At 42.3% G+C, this 15250-nt stretch overlaps 1 protein-coding gene across 7 annotated transcripts in view; it reads left to right on the top strand.

Annotated features, from left to right (window-relative positions):
• The window catches only part of LOC127621843 (protein 4.1-like), a 151090-nt gene that overhangs the window by 108138 nt on the left and 27702 nt on the right, over positions 1-15250 (top strand). For 3 of the 7 annotated variants that reach the window (XM_052095603.1, XM_052095602.1, XM_052095608.1), the window contains exons 13-16: positions 9179-9270; positions 13680-13754; positions 13876-13911; positions 14758-14817. In XM_052095603.1, coding sequence (XP_051951563.1) covers positions 9179-9270; positions 13680-13754; positions 13876-13911; positions 14758-14817 — 263 coding nt within the window. The remainder of the gene's footprint in view (positions 1-9178; positions 9271-13679; positions 13755-13875; positions 13912-14757; positions 14818-15250) is intronic. The other 4 variants (XM_052095607.1, XM_052095606.1, XM_052095604.1 and 1 more) reach the window with 3 other exon arrangements.

The raw sequence follows: 15250 nt of genomic DNA, 5'->3' as shown, positions 1-15250 counted from the left end.
CGACGCAAGAGTCTTTGTGCTGGTGTGTGACTGTGAGTCGACTCCCGCCAACACACACACACACACACACACACACACACATACGCTGGAGTGCTACAGGAAATGTTTTATTCCTCCGGGAACTATTTTGGTCTCCAAAGAAAGACCTAACAAAAGCTGTTTTTTTTGTTTTATTTTTTTTCATAACTTGCCCAAAACTCATCAGTATCATCAGAGGAACAGAAAACCAGCCTGGTGGTTGATGTTGTCCCTGTTGAAGCAGTACATATCTCAGTGAACATTTCCCTGGGCTGTGTTGAGTTCCAGGTTATGAACTCTTTATCTGCAAGAAATCTCACAGCGATGAATGAGGCAGTTCATCTGAGGACTGCTCTGCATGTGTAACGTCTAACGTTTGTGTGTGTGTGGAGCCGGCGGCCTGCTCAAGAAGAATTGTAATTGATTTGTAAATGTTTGTTTTATGAATACTTAAACTGTTAAAATCATTTTATGGTAATGTAGTTACATAATACAGATTTTTTGGCTCTGTTCCAAACATTATCACACTGCCTTGCTGGGTACTATGTACATAGGCAGGTAATTTGTTAAGGAAGTTGAACACAAAACGTGTTGTGCGGACTACATACTGCATCCTAAAATTCGAAACCATCACTTAATATGAACGTTTGCACACCGGTGCCACCATTCAGCATTCAGTGACGCCCATTGGGCCTGGTCAAAATTCTTCTGCGCCCACAGTGCCCCACTCACATAGTTTTCCATTCAATATGTCCCCATATCATTATCAAAGAGATATTTTTATTTTATTTTTTTATTTTAGCTATGGCTAGAAGATACATCATATAAATGTATCTTTCATATAGCCCTCACAATGTATTTTCAGTAACCGTAATAAGCATTAAAATACATAGCACACACATACTGGGTAAAATAGTTTTTGTCAACTTTTGATTGAATTCTATTTGGAATCAACCTTTTTCTCTCTCTCTGTTCACAATCTTGGATGGATTTCTTTATTGAGCTTGTCGAAGTGTATTATGAGATTGCCCTTAATTTTGGCCAAAAGAAGGTATCTTACTGAAAGTCATTTATGCATTAACCACATTTTGTATCGGAAACGCATTCATTTCTCAATGTTTACGCTCCTCGTCAACACTGTGTTTTTCTTTACCGCAAACAAAGCGTTTAGTAAACTCTCCCAATTACCACTTACTTTGCAAGCGACAATGTTTGGAAACTGAAAACAGACCTTTTTAAATGAAAATGGATTAGTGTGGCCTTAGAAACTTGGCTATTACCTTTTGAAACGGCATTTGTGCTGATAGTGCACCAATAGCTGCGTTTCTGCTATCGGGCCAAATGAGTGCGTGCCAGGGCCAGTTGCGTTCCTGCTGTTACTTCTGGGGCTTCATCGTGCCTCCCCTGGGCTTTCTCGGAACTTGCCAGGTTGTGTATCCAGTGGTACATGTTCAGGAATTTTTTTTAAATTGCGGGTACATTACAAATCCTTTAAAATGCACAATGGTGGAAGCGATGCCCAATTATAGACCTTTTCATGGTTCTAGATCATGGACTGTTTGCTGGGACATCGTCCCACTGTTAGTGTGAGAGACCACTCAGGACACCATGGCAGTTACAGTCAGTGAGTTGTGAATGCTAACTTATCTTGCAAGCTAGCTAATGGTGGGTTTTAGGGGTATTCATCTTGCCTTCCATAAATGCCCACATATTTGTTGTTTTATAAGTTAGGCATGCCCATTGTTCCAGATATCATTTTCACAGATTAATTGTTTTGTATTGTATTTGAAATTCCTACTATTATTTCCATAATAGAAGTAGCCACATTGTCCATATTCTCTGCCATAGCAGACACAGGAAATGAGGGGGACATCTGTTTACTGTCTTCAGACAGAGCAGGAGAGATGAGCTCAGAGTCTGTGTTTGAGGAAATGAGTTTAAAAGGCAGAGAGGAATGAAAGAGCACTGATATTGCACAGAAAACCATCACTGTCGAGCTTTTCTTACATGTACACAGCTGCTTGAAAAAGTATGACACTACTATATGTGGGTCAGTGTATGGGCATTATCAAATCAGATTGGACCCCAATTTTTATTTGCAAAATACTTCAACAAATTGTCTGGTAAGCATGGTGACCATTGCGATCCAGTTAAAGATTGCATTAGACCCTAATGGCAATGAATGATTGAACTCAATCAAACCCCGTTCTGCTGAATATATATTTATATTGATCTAATTTGTTTAAAAAAGTGCCTTGAGGATTTTCAGTGGTGACACAAACTGGATTCAAAGGTGTTTTCTAATTACAGAGTTGTAAAGTGGACATGACATGCCACCTCGTTTAGAAGCCAGTGTGTTAACGGCCTCCGGCATTGCATCATGTCCCTCTGGATCTGCTAAGTTATGCACCTGCGTCTCTCTGTACAAAATATATTCCTTCTGCACAACGTAAAATGTTCCACATCAGCATCATTATGACAGAAACTCGATAGTCCATAAGTGCATGGACCTAAAAAAAAAATATTTATAAAGGTTGCTGTCGGTATTTATGCTAATTCAATCTTAATAGAAACAGCATTCCCAGCTTTCCTCTAAGATGACCCCGTTTTTCCTGCTGCTAGGAAACGCTGTGTTTTTAACAATGGTAAGATTGCCCCCTGGTGGACGTTCGGGAAACTGCAAGGTGCCCCAGTTCTGCAGCGGGGTCACAGAGCTGTCACAAGGCGATGTGATGAACTGGATGTCCCAGCAGCACAGGCAACATTAGCCTACTTTCACACAGCACAAACAAGGTCATGCCAATGAAATGCGGGCGTATCAGGAGGGGGTAGAAAAAGAACAACTCATGTGTTTTGTACCTCCATGCTTTCTGATTCATTATTCAGAGATTCCTAATGCAGGGTTTCCTCCTTTGAGGAGTGGTGGTAATGCCATCGGCCAAAACTCATGGGTTACAGCACATGTTTAGGGTTTTAGTTAGCTATTTTCAGAAGTCAGCTGTATTTTTACTGTGTGCAATTCTCCTCTGGGTTTCTGCACTAGATTCTCACATGAAGCGAAACTTATATAAATCATGTCACTTGTTTGTTTGTAAACCTGTAGTTGGTTGTGATTGCTGTCTTTGGAATGTGAATGTTGTTTGACCTCAGTGGAGTTCGAGTCCCAGTTGAGATTGGGGCTATGTTTGGAATGGGATACTAGCGAACTGCTTTATAATGCATGCATGATATTTCCCTAATATGTTAGAAATTCTAATAAATATTTGAAACTACATTTATAATTCTTAACATATTCATAGTTATAGCTAAAAGAGTATAATGCATTATATCACAATCAACATCAAAGTGTATCTGCAGAAATTGTGATATAAAATAATAATGTTATGTCATTTAATATGCATGTATCGTATAAGTGCTGTCATGCAAAAGCAGCATAGTTTAAACAGTCAAAAGTCTTTATGATGTGATCATAAGCCATAAATAGTGGTCTCTGTCTGCCTTGGCAATGCATTATAAATATGGGCTTCATATATAGGCACTTTTCCACTGCAGTTTAGTGCCATCTCAACATGGGTGGGATTATAGACTGATCGTCGTAGTTGCTCCGCCTCTACTGCCGTGATATCATCTTAAACACGACACAAACTGACCAAAAAAATAACTCAACCGCTAGCTGTGTAACAGGTAAATTGGCCTGGTTGTTTCAGAAGCAAACTTTCCAGTAGCTGTCAACTAAATAAAGTGAAGTCAAGTCAAGTGGTTTTTATTGTCGTTTCAACCATATACAGTTAGTGCAGTACACAGCAAAACGAGACAACGTTCCTCCAGGACCATGGTGCTACATAAAAACAACAAAGGACCAACACAGGACCACATGAGACAACACAACGAAATAAAATACCTATATAAAAAACCTACATATACCTATATAAAGTGCACGTGCAAACATGTGCAAAAAGTACAGGACAGTACAACAAATTACTGACAATGAACAGGACAATAGACAGTGCAGCGCCGACCAGTACTCAGTAGTGCAAAAAGATGACAGTTTCTAAAAATGTAAACATAACATACTATAAGATAGTGTTCTATGCACATAGCAGTTATTGAGGTAGCAGACAGTTATAAAGTGACAGTAATTAAAGTGCAACTCAGGACACATGTGTGTCAAACCAGTCTCTGAGTATTGAGGAGTCTGATGGCTTGGGGGAAGAAGCTGTTACACAGTCTGGCCGTGAGGGCCCGAATGCTTCGGTACCACTTGCCAGACGGGAGGAGGATAAAGAGTTTGTGTGAGGGGTGTGTGGGGTCGTCCACAATGTTGGTTGCTTTGCGGATACAGTGTTTTTTGTAAATGTCTTTGATGGAGGGAAGAGAGACCCCAATGATCTTCTCAGATATCCTCACTATCCTCTGCAGGGCTTTGCGGTCCGAAACGGTGCAAGTCCCAAACCAGGCAGTGATGCAGCTGCTCAGGATGCTCTCAATAGTCCCTCTATAGAATGTAGTGAGGATGGGGGTTGGGAGATGTGCTTTCCTCAGCCTTCGAAGAAAGTAGAGACGCTGCTGGGCTTTCTTGGTGATAGAGCTGGTGTTGAGGGACCAGGTGAGGTTCTCCGCCAGGTGAACACCAAGGAATTTGGTGCTTTTGACGATCTCCACAGAGGAGCCGTCGATGTTCAGCGGAGTGTGTTCACCTTGTGCTCTCCTAAAGTCAACAACCATCTCTTTTGTTTTGTCAACATTCAGGGACAGGTTGTTGGCTCTACACCAGTTCGTCAGCCGCTGCACCTCCTCTCTGTATGCCGACTCGTCGTTCTTGCTGATGAGACCCACCACGGTCGTGTCATCGGCGAACTTGATGATGTGATTCGAGCTGTGCATTGCTGCACAGTCGTGAGTCAGCAGAGTGAACAGCAGTGGACTGAGCACACAGCCCTGGGGTTCCCCAGTGCTCAGTGTGGTGGTGGTGGAGATGCTGTTCCCGATCCGGACTGACTGAGGTCTCCCAGTCAGGAAGTCCAGGATCCAGTTGCAGAGGGAGGTGTCCAGGCCCAGCAGGTTCAGCTTTCCAATCAGGTGCTGGGGAATGATTGTGTTGAATGCTGAGCTGAAATCTATGAACAGCATTCGAACGTATGAGTCCTTATTGTCTAGGTGTGTGAGGGCCAGATGGAGGGTTGTGGTGATGGCATCGTCCGTTGAACGGTTTGAACGATACGCAAACTGCAGTGGGTCTACGAGCCTCTCGAAGCACTTCATGATGATGGGTGTAAGTGCGACGGGACGGTAGTCGTTGAGGCAGGACACTGAAGACTTCTTTGGCATGGGGATGATGGTGGTGGCCTTGAAGCACGTTGGAACGACAGCGCTGCTCAGAGAGATGTAAGAACATCTGCCAGCTGGTCTGCACATCCTCTGAGCACTCTGCCAGGAATGTTGTCTGGTCCAGCAGCCTTCCGTGGGTTGACTGTACGTAGAGTTTTCCTCACATCTGCCGTGGTAAGACAGAGCACCTGGTCGTTGGGAGGAGGGGTGGACTTCCTCGCCATCACGTCGTTCTGCACTTCAAACGGAGCGTAGAAGTCGTTCAGCGCATCTGGAAGGGAGGCATCTTTGTCACAGGCAACTGATGTTGTCCTGTAGTTGGTGATGGCCTGGATGCCCTGCCACATGCGCCGCGTGTCACCGCTGTCCTGGAAGTGACTGTGGATTCTCTGGGCGTGTGCGCGCTTTGCCTCTCTGATTGCCCGTGACAGTTTGGCCCTAGCTGTTCTTAGGGCTGCCTTATCGCCTGCACTGAAGGCGGAGTCTCGGGACCTCAGCAGCGTGCGCACCTCCGCAGTCATCCACGGCTTCTGGTTGGAGCGTGTGGTGATGGTCTTGGAGAAAGTGACATCATCAATGCACTTGCTGATGTAGCTGGTCACTGATGCTGTGTATTCCTTCAAGTTGGTAGAATCGCCATATGTTGCAGCCTCCCTGAACATGTGCCAGTCAGTACACTCAAAACAGTCCTGAAGAGCAGAGATGGCTCCTGCTGGCCAGGTTTTCGCCTGCTTCTGAAGCGGTTTTGTGCGTCTGACGAGCGGTCTGTATGCTGGAATTAACATAACAGAGATGTGGTCTGAGTAGCCGATGTGTGGGCGGGGCTCCGCCCGGTACGCGCCTTTGATGTTTGTGTAAACAAGATCAAGCGCGTTCGCTCCTCTCGTTGCAAAGTCCACATACTGATGAAATTTAGGGAGCACTGTCTTGAGATTTGCATGGTTGAAATCTCCGGCGACAATAAACAGTCCATCGGGGTGAGCGTTCTGCAGTTCGCTCATTGCCCCATACAGTTCACAGAGCGCTTCCTTAGCGTTAGCGCTGGGGGGAATGTAAACTCCGGTTATGCAAACAGTGGTGAATTCCCGTGGTAGATAAAAAGGTCTGCATCTAACAGTCACAAGCTCCAACAGCGATGAACAGTAACTAGAGACTAGCATAGAGTTCTTGCACCATTCCGTGTTGATGTAAACACACAAGCCACCACCGCGAGTCTTACCGCAGAGAGCTGTATTTCTGTCGGCACGAAACGAGGCGAGCCCGTCTAGCTGAATGGCGGCATCCGGAACTCTGTCGCTGAGCCACGTCTCCGTGAAAACAAAGACGCAGCAGTCTCTAAACTCACGCTGCGTAGCCTGCTGGAGTCGGATATAGTCCAGTTTATTGTCCAGGGAGCAAACATTTGAGAGCAGGATAGACGGGAGAGCCGGCCGGCTAGGGTTTGTTTTTAGCCTAGCATGGACCCCAGCCCTCTTTCCGCGCTTCCGCTTTCTCGCACACCGCTTACGACGTCCTCTCCCCAGAGGTTAGAGTTAATGTAACAAAACGTACCATCCTCCATCGTGGATCAATTCCAGTCCAGGGCGCTCTCCCTCCCATTGCTCGCCTTTTAGATGGTGTCCATTTGGTCAAACCACTTCCACTTTTCCTTGACGTTTCTGTAGTCACTTAAGTTTTGTAACTTTTCTCTACACTGTTGGTAGGTCCGGTGGTAGCCGTGTGCAGCCAACAGCTAAGACACTTCCTGAAAGACTTTTTCGTTTTGCTCGTCGCTAACAAGTGGACCATCTGCACCTCGTTTATTGACCACAGCGTGGATTTGCACACAGCCATTTCTTTTTCACAATTCGAAAGTTGCGTAAACAAATTATACTGTTGTTGTTGCTAACTTTAAAACTAGCGGGTTGATGTCGCCTGTCGGGAATCCAGTGACGCTGGTAGTGACTATTCTCCCTGACCAATCGGTGATCTGCAGGATTTTGACATCACATTTAGTAACGGCTCGGCTCACTTGAAACCTCGACCGAGGTGGTACAAAAAAAGTATCAGGTACCAGGTACTATCCACAGTGGAAAACCCCAAAAAAGCGAGCGGAATTGAGTCGAGTTGTATCGTGCAGTGGAAAAGCCCCAATAGAAACTGTTACCAAAAATATTTTGTTTTAGTAAAAATCAATTCCTGGGACATGAAAGTGCCAAACTTGAAATAGTGCCATTCAGTTATCTCAAATATAAAGTTAATTTGCATATGCAATTGATTGTTTAAAAATGTCATAACTGTTGGCAGTCAAATCAAATAAGGAGTCAACTTCTGGTTCATTAGCCACATTGGAAATGGAAGGACAAATTTGGTGCATTTTCTTTATGGGGTACAGTTTTCCTTGTAGTATGCTGTGTTCGTTGTTATTTTGGCAATAGTAGTACTTCAGTATGCAACACAGTATACAAGAGTACATAACGCACCTTGCAGAATTAATATGAGTAGTATGGAACTATACCATTCCAAACGGGACTATACCCTCCTGATTACTACAGCTTATACAGTGCCAAAAACATTTTTGGAATTACCTGTCATCTAAGATATAATAATGAACAATCTGTTTTAACTTATTACACAAAAATGATTGTTCTTGTACATATTGAATACATCATTCAACCATTCAGTGCTATGTAAAAAGTAAGTGAACCCCTAGGCTAATGACATCAACAAATCTAATTAGATTCAGGAGTTGGCAAACCTCAAAAGCATCAAATTAATGAAACGAGATTGGAGGTGTGTTAGAGCTACTTTGACTGGTTTGACTACTTTGAATAGTTTTCTATTCACAAGAAGCATCTGCTGATGTGGACCATGCCTTGCAAAGAAGAGATCCCAGAAGACCTACGATCAAGAATTGTTGCTTTGCATAAAGCTGAAAAGGTTACAAAGTTATCTTGAAACTACTGGGAAAATCTTTTGTGAAATGATGAAACAAAGGTTGAATTGTTTGGGAAGAACACACAGCACTATGTATGTCATAAAAAGGGCACCAAATGCCAACATGAAAATATCATCCCATTGGGGAAGTAGGGTGGAGGGAGCATCATTATTTGGGGCTGCTTCTGGGCCTGGACCGCTTGCCATAATGGAGGAAAAATGAATTCCCTAGTTTATCAAGATATTCTACAGGATAATGTCAGGGTTGCTGTGTGGCAGCTGAAGTTCAGAATATGAGTGATGCAGCAGGACAATGACCCTAAACATCAAAGTAAATCCTACAGAATGGCTTCATAAAAAATAAAATCCCTCTTTTGGAGTGTCCCAGTCAGAGTCCAGACCTGAACCCATTAGAGATGCTGTGGAATGACCTCAAGAGAGCCGTTCACACCAGACATCCAAAGAATATGTCTGAGCTAAAGCAGTTCTGTAAGGAAGAATGGTCCAAAATTCCTTCTGAACGTTGTGCAGGTCTAATCCGCTGCTACAGGAAACACTTGGTTGAGGTTATTGCCGTCTAAGGAGGATCGACCAGTTATTATTAAATCTAAGGGTACACATACTTTTTCCACTGTACTGTGAATGTTTAATAGGATGTGTTCAATAAAGACATGAATGATTATAATTGTTTGTGTGTTGTTAGCTTAAGCACATTGTGTTTGTCTATACTTGTGACTTTAATGAAGATGAGGTCACATTTTATGACCAATCAATGCAGAAAACCAGATAATTCCAAAGGGTTCACATACTTTTTCTTGACACTGTAGATTACAATTAGATTTTATTGGGACATAACATTACATAATTCATACAGAATGTCATCATGATCGTTCTCTGTCTCTCTCTGATGGTATAGCTCCTGTGTTGAATGTGAGTGATCACAGTCAAGCTCTGACTGCAGGTGCTGGAGAGAACGGTCCGGCCCTGGAGCTCAACTCCGATACCAAGGTGAGAGAGACACCTAACAATGAACTACATCACATTCTTCATGTTCACAATTACAGCACAGGATGAATACCTAGAGGTTGTGATATTACCCCTGTTTAATTTCATGTTTAAATACTGTGTCCTAACCAGTTGTGAGGCGATCTCTTCCATGTCCTAAAAAGCTACGACAAGCGACAAGACATTTTGTCTGTTAAGTTTTTATATATGTGGCGTTGTGCTGGCTAGCCCTGCCCACATAGAAATCTCACTGGTTCAACATTCCACGATACATGTATATTAAATTCAAATCTGTTCTGATTGGCTGCAAATCTGTAGCATCACACAGAACAAATAACTTGATTCTGTAAATGTATTGCCTGGTTAGGACCTAGTTTTAGGGTGTTATATGAATTATTTTTGGTTCTTTTGCTGTTTTTGTTTTGTATCATGAAGCTAACCCCTTTGAATAATATTACCCAAATGTTTTTGAGCTACTTGGATCAAATTCCTATTGGAGACACGCTCACACTGTGTCTGGTTCTTGAACAATGCACAGCCTCAGCTGACCCCATCTGGCATGGGTCAGTCTGCCTTCCAGATGTGACATATTCATGTCCGTCAAAGCGCTGTATTCATGCTGTCTGTGAGGTCGAAGGGAGCTTCTGTAACCTACAGCTCTGATATGAAGACAGCTTTCACTGATACCCTACAGGAAAACCAATGGAGGATGGAAAACCTTTCCGAAAAGTTCATCCGTCTGTAGAACTGCCTTCAAACTCACACAAAACCGTCTTTATTAAAATCAGAGTTATTTGCAGTTTACATTTCTCCTTGACTCATTTAGAAGGATGTGGACCCCGTCACTGGCCTGTTAATTATATAAGGTTCAGGGCTGCTCCTCAAGTTTTATTTAGGACAGTGAGGTCCATTGGAAAAACAGACAGATGCTTTTGTTTTTCTCTGGAGTTTTCACACTTGATTGCTTGATCTGAAACGAAGTTTGATTTTTGGCCCCACAATCTGTTATTCAGCTTCATTTATGTACAGTATGTTTGCATAAATATCACTGTTAGTACTAGAAGGCAGTGGTTTACCACTTTAGCCAGGTAAAAGATTATCATTCGTTATGTTGTTGACAGAACGGAACTTGCATCTGTGGCAAATTACAGGTGATACGAACAATGAAAGTTCCTACAGTCATGGAAAACCTCCTTTTAACTTATTTTTTCAGTTGATTGGTTGAAATGTTACAGAAACTGGTCTGAACGATTAATTAGCAAATCAGTCAGAATCAAAATTAGTTTTAAAAATCGCTTTCCAGTTATCACAAACGACTGGGAAAGACTTCAAAAAAGGGTGGGATCCCTGTATATGTGATTTAAGAATTTCACAGTTCACGTCCATAAATTAGGCCAGATTATTGTCATACCACTCTATTCTCACTGTATTATTTGATTCCGAAGTGCGGTAATGTGCGTCATGAATGCGAGTACTGTAATGAGTGCTATGACTCACTCATGGTAGAAGTAAGCTTTGTTTTTTTATTCCAGTTAATGACCAATTTATGCACTGTATTAGAGTCCAAGTGTACCACTGTTTTAAGTGAAATCATGTGCAGTTTGCTGATGCGCACTGTAGGGGGCATCTGCAGTGCCAAATACATTGAACTCTGTTTAGTGAAGTGTCAGTGTCACCCCTGGAAAGAATTGTAACAGAGTTCAAATCACCCCTTTTAACACTTCCACTTTTGCGAAGCAGATGTCGTCATAGTTGGGTAAACCATTGTTGTGATCGGGAAGAACAGTTATAACCAGTGCCACAACAGTTTTCTTATTTGCACAAATTCTAAAAGAAATCTTCCAGATATGTCTTTCCATGAATTTCCAAAAGATCATGAACTTTGTACAAGCTCGTTCAGGCAATTAAAAGTGAATGTAATAACTTTAATATTAAATGAGAGAGCACTTAGTCTGTGAACAGTATTTTTAAGATGAGGACTTACAGTAGTCACCTACAGGTGGAATTGTGAAACACTTTGGAGTCTGAGCTGTACATCACGATTTCACCGACACAAGAGTGTGTTTGACAGGGTTACAAGTCAGATATTGTGGGACATGGGACTCTCCACTCCTTCACATCCTGCGTCGCCCCCATCAAGTGTTAGTATTACCAAGTACAACTCAAAGATTTGTTAACTGTACCCTCTTTTTTGCAATTTATGACAAAATGTAGATAGATTGAACTATGAAGATAGTTCCTTTAACACATAAATATATGCCTACTAATTTATCATACAACCTCTCAGTAATTTATTTTGATTGATTTACCTTTGTATTCGTACAGATAACCCTCGAGGAACAACTTGTAACCTTTGTTGAGTTTAGATTTAACCGTTGATGAGTTCATTTGGACGATGCGGTCAACAACTCCAAACGTAAATGCAGGCAAAACCTTTAAGGACTGTGAAAACACATACACCTCGGCAGCGTCCATAGTTTCATTTACCCAACTATGACGACTTCTGCTTTGTGTACGCGGAAGTGTGAAAAGGGTCCATTTCCACTTTGACCTTTAACGGACAATTCAGCAGATGTGTAAATACGTGGCCAATGCTAACACTAAAATCGAAACAAAACACGTGTTTTCATGTTGAGGTGAAATTGGTGCTTGACGTTGGAAGCCCCTTTAGTTCGGAAAACTGCTTTCACATCAACCAAACAAACCGAAAACAAACCTAGTGTGAAAACGTCCTCGATGTCTTCCTCTTTTTTTTTTCCTGAGCTTCAGGACCAACACTGTAAGCATTAGTTGTGCTGTTGTCAAGTGCTTGTCCCGTCTCATGCTAATACACACATGCGTGTGCACACACACACGGCTCGCACTATCCCATGTCTTTCCTAGTGTGCCATTCCTCACACCAAACCCTCACGCTCCACGTCACTGCTGACCTAGACATTACTCGGCTCACTGACTAATGTTGTGTTTTTCTCTCCCTTTCTCTTTTCCTGCTCACTCCCTTATGTGTTCTCACACTTTTTTCCATGCACATTTCTCTTTTGTTTCTTTCTTTTTTGTTTGTACCCCCTGCATATGGTCTCCACCCCACAGTCCCCCTTCATGTTCCCATTTTCCCCCTCCTCTTCCACCCTCTCCTCCCTCCCACCCACCCTCGACACCATCTCTGAGCTGGACGTGTTGTCAGACATCTCCGAGGGTGACCCTGATCCTCACCTTGAACCTGAGACTGACCCTTTGACCTGGGTGGCTGAAGGCTTCACCAGTTATCCTGCCAGGAGCACCAATTCAGATGGAGATGGTGTATGTGCCCTGTACTCCTCCTCTCCTGTTCCAGGGTCAGAAGAGCCCCAGCCACCCTCAGTATCTCGCTCCACCCTGCCCCGGCTTGGCCTTTCCATGCTCCGATTCTGTAAGGGTCTGCGTCTGCCCTCCCTCCTGGATGAGGACGGGTATATCAGTCTGCCTTCCCTGCCAGAGGACTACGCTGCCATGCTGCTTCCTGCCGGACTGCATCGTCAATTGCCCCTCTCCTCCCCTTCCCTTCTTCCCTCCTTCCTGCTCATCTTCGCCGTCTGCCTCTCTGCCTGCCAGTCTGTGGTGCTGTCACTGCTGTTGGCGTTTCCTCTGGCCATGTCGCTCGGCTACCTGGAGCCCAAAGCGATCGCACACTTCAGGGCAGCAGAGGCTGAGATTATGTCTCCGGAGGAAATACAGTGTGACCCCACCGCCTAAACCGATTCCTGACCTCCCCTTTCCCGTCTCTGTGCCCGCAAACCTTCTAAAATGCTACTCTGTGCACTTTATGTTGCTGTTTGCCTTCCCCCTTTTCTAAATCTCTTTTTTCTGTCACACACTATGCTCCAGTGCCAGATTATCTGTGTTAAGTGTAGAATATCCCCCTGCTCGCAGCTTGTGTCCATTTAAATAGCCAACATTGCAGTCGAATCTATTTATGGTCCACATCCTATGTGAAAATGCTGTTGCTCTCCTACGGCCAGTTTCAAGTGTGTATTTAACAGATATATGCTCAATATATCTTTATTAAATTGTCTTATTGTACATATACATCAGTGTAATTGCTCAGACATTTTTATGTAAAGATTCAATTTAAATGTATTAGACAAGCTTATCTAGACAATCATAATCTCGGATGAGTGTTCATCATGCACTTTAACATATTTTATCAGACTCTGAAACAAATATAACTTATGAAACGCAAAACAATCTCAAAGGGAAATCCGTGCTCAGAAATATTTGAACTGGACTTTAGCTATCTGACTAGCCGGTTCCCGAGCCCCTTGTGATATCACGTGTTCTGTATGCACTTTGATTGGGGATTCAGGCCTTCCCATCATCCATTTCACCTTTTCTTTTCCTTTCCGACAATGTTGTCCATTATTCCACCAAATTAGAGTCCACAGGTGGAGGACGTGGAGAAGCCAAGTGCAGACATGGCCATATCCGCCACCTCTGAATTGGCCCTTGAGGTCTGTTAACTTTCCCAGCATTCATTTGTAATCATATTCAAATAATTAGCACACAATCCAGAGCTGTTGTAGGATGTGTCTTGAACTAATCTTGATGTTTTATCTCCAACGGCATGAGCAGACTGAGAAAGACGGTGCTGGCTCTTCTGAGACAAAGGTCTTTACTTGTTTGAGATGCAAATTGTTTTGATTCACTTTTTATTTTTTTATTTGATGTTGTCAAAATGATATCGGGTTCTTGCATCATGGATGGTGTGAAATGTTTCTGTTCATTGCTGTGGTGATGGTCAATTACGTTTGCTTTTGAGCTGTTGTTTCTGTGCTTTGCTGTAATGTGATGTTTGTTGTTGTGGGGGAGGGTTTTTTTTCCAACACAAATGAGGCACAAATCATTTGAGCGTTCCAGATTAATCAACAGGCTATTGGATTTGCACATTGATTGGCTAATCGGTGGCAGTTTGGTTGCATAGTCAAATGATTTCTAATAGTAATTTTGATTGATTTTGATCAATGAAATGCAGATTTGCCTGTTGATTGGTATGCTTTGGAGAAACCTAAAGACATTTTAAAATGTTATGAACCAAACTGGTTTTGGCAAAAATATGCCATGTTCGGAACGCAATACTCATTTACTACTTACAGAATAGTGCACAGTATCCACTATATACTGCCTACTATTTAAACATAGTTTTTTCCATGTTTAATTTTATTTGTGTGAAAATGTAACTTTATACATTTACTTTATCGGTTAAAAAAAATCTGGATATTCATTATATACCATATCATACATGCTATTTACTGCAGATATAGTAAGAAGTATGTTAGTATGCTAATCCGAACATTTGTCCTTTTATTTATATATATATATATATATATATATATATATATATATATATATATATATATATATATATATAAAATCATTTACATTTCAAGTTTTTGGTTCAAGATTTTTATTTTATTTATTTTTTTCAAATGTCTTGTCTCATTTTTAATTCCACAGAGCAAGTTGAGAGTGCAGGGGGAAAATATATATGTCAGACATAGCAATTTAATGTTGGAGGTTCGTATGTCGATTGATCGCAAACAAATGAAAAAGCATAAGCAGAATCGATGGTGGACATTTGTCCTCTCTACTTTCCTGGGCTGCCTCTCACTCTTACTCTTTCAGGCTGTGTGTGCATGCATTATTGTGTTCTGTATGTGTGCGTGTGTACACCCATGCATGGACTGCATGTTAAACAGGGTGCATGTTTACGGGTGAACTCTGAATGTATGTGGTGTTATTTAATGTGTGTATAAATGTCATTTGGAAATGGTTTTCGTAACAAGACTAATATTATTTCTCTAACCAGACAGGTAATTTTCTGCTTTGGTTGTGGTGATGTTCCATTCACATTGTTTGATTTTTATAACTAAACGAAACTGACCCTAAGGTGACCCTATCAGTGCTAAAGACACCCACCCAGCACCTAGTGAGACACACACATCATCAC

Source organism: Xyrauchen texanus, chromosome 28 (assembly GCF_025860055.1).
Source record: "Xyrauchen texanus isolate HMW12.3.18 chromosome 28, RBS_HiC_50CHRs, whole genome shotgun sequence".
NCBI classification, from domain to species: Eukaryota; Metazoa; Chordata; class Actinopteri; order Cypriniformes; family Catostomidae; genus Xyrauchen; species Xyrauchen texanus.
The sequence above is the reverse complement of the archived record's forward strand: the minus strand, read 5'-3'. Positions and strand labels throughout refer to the sequence as shown.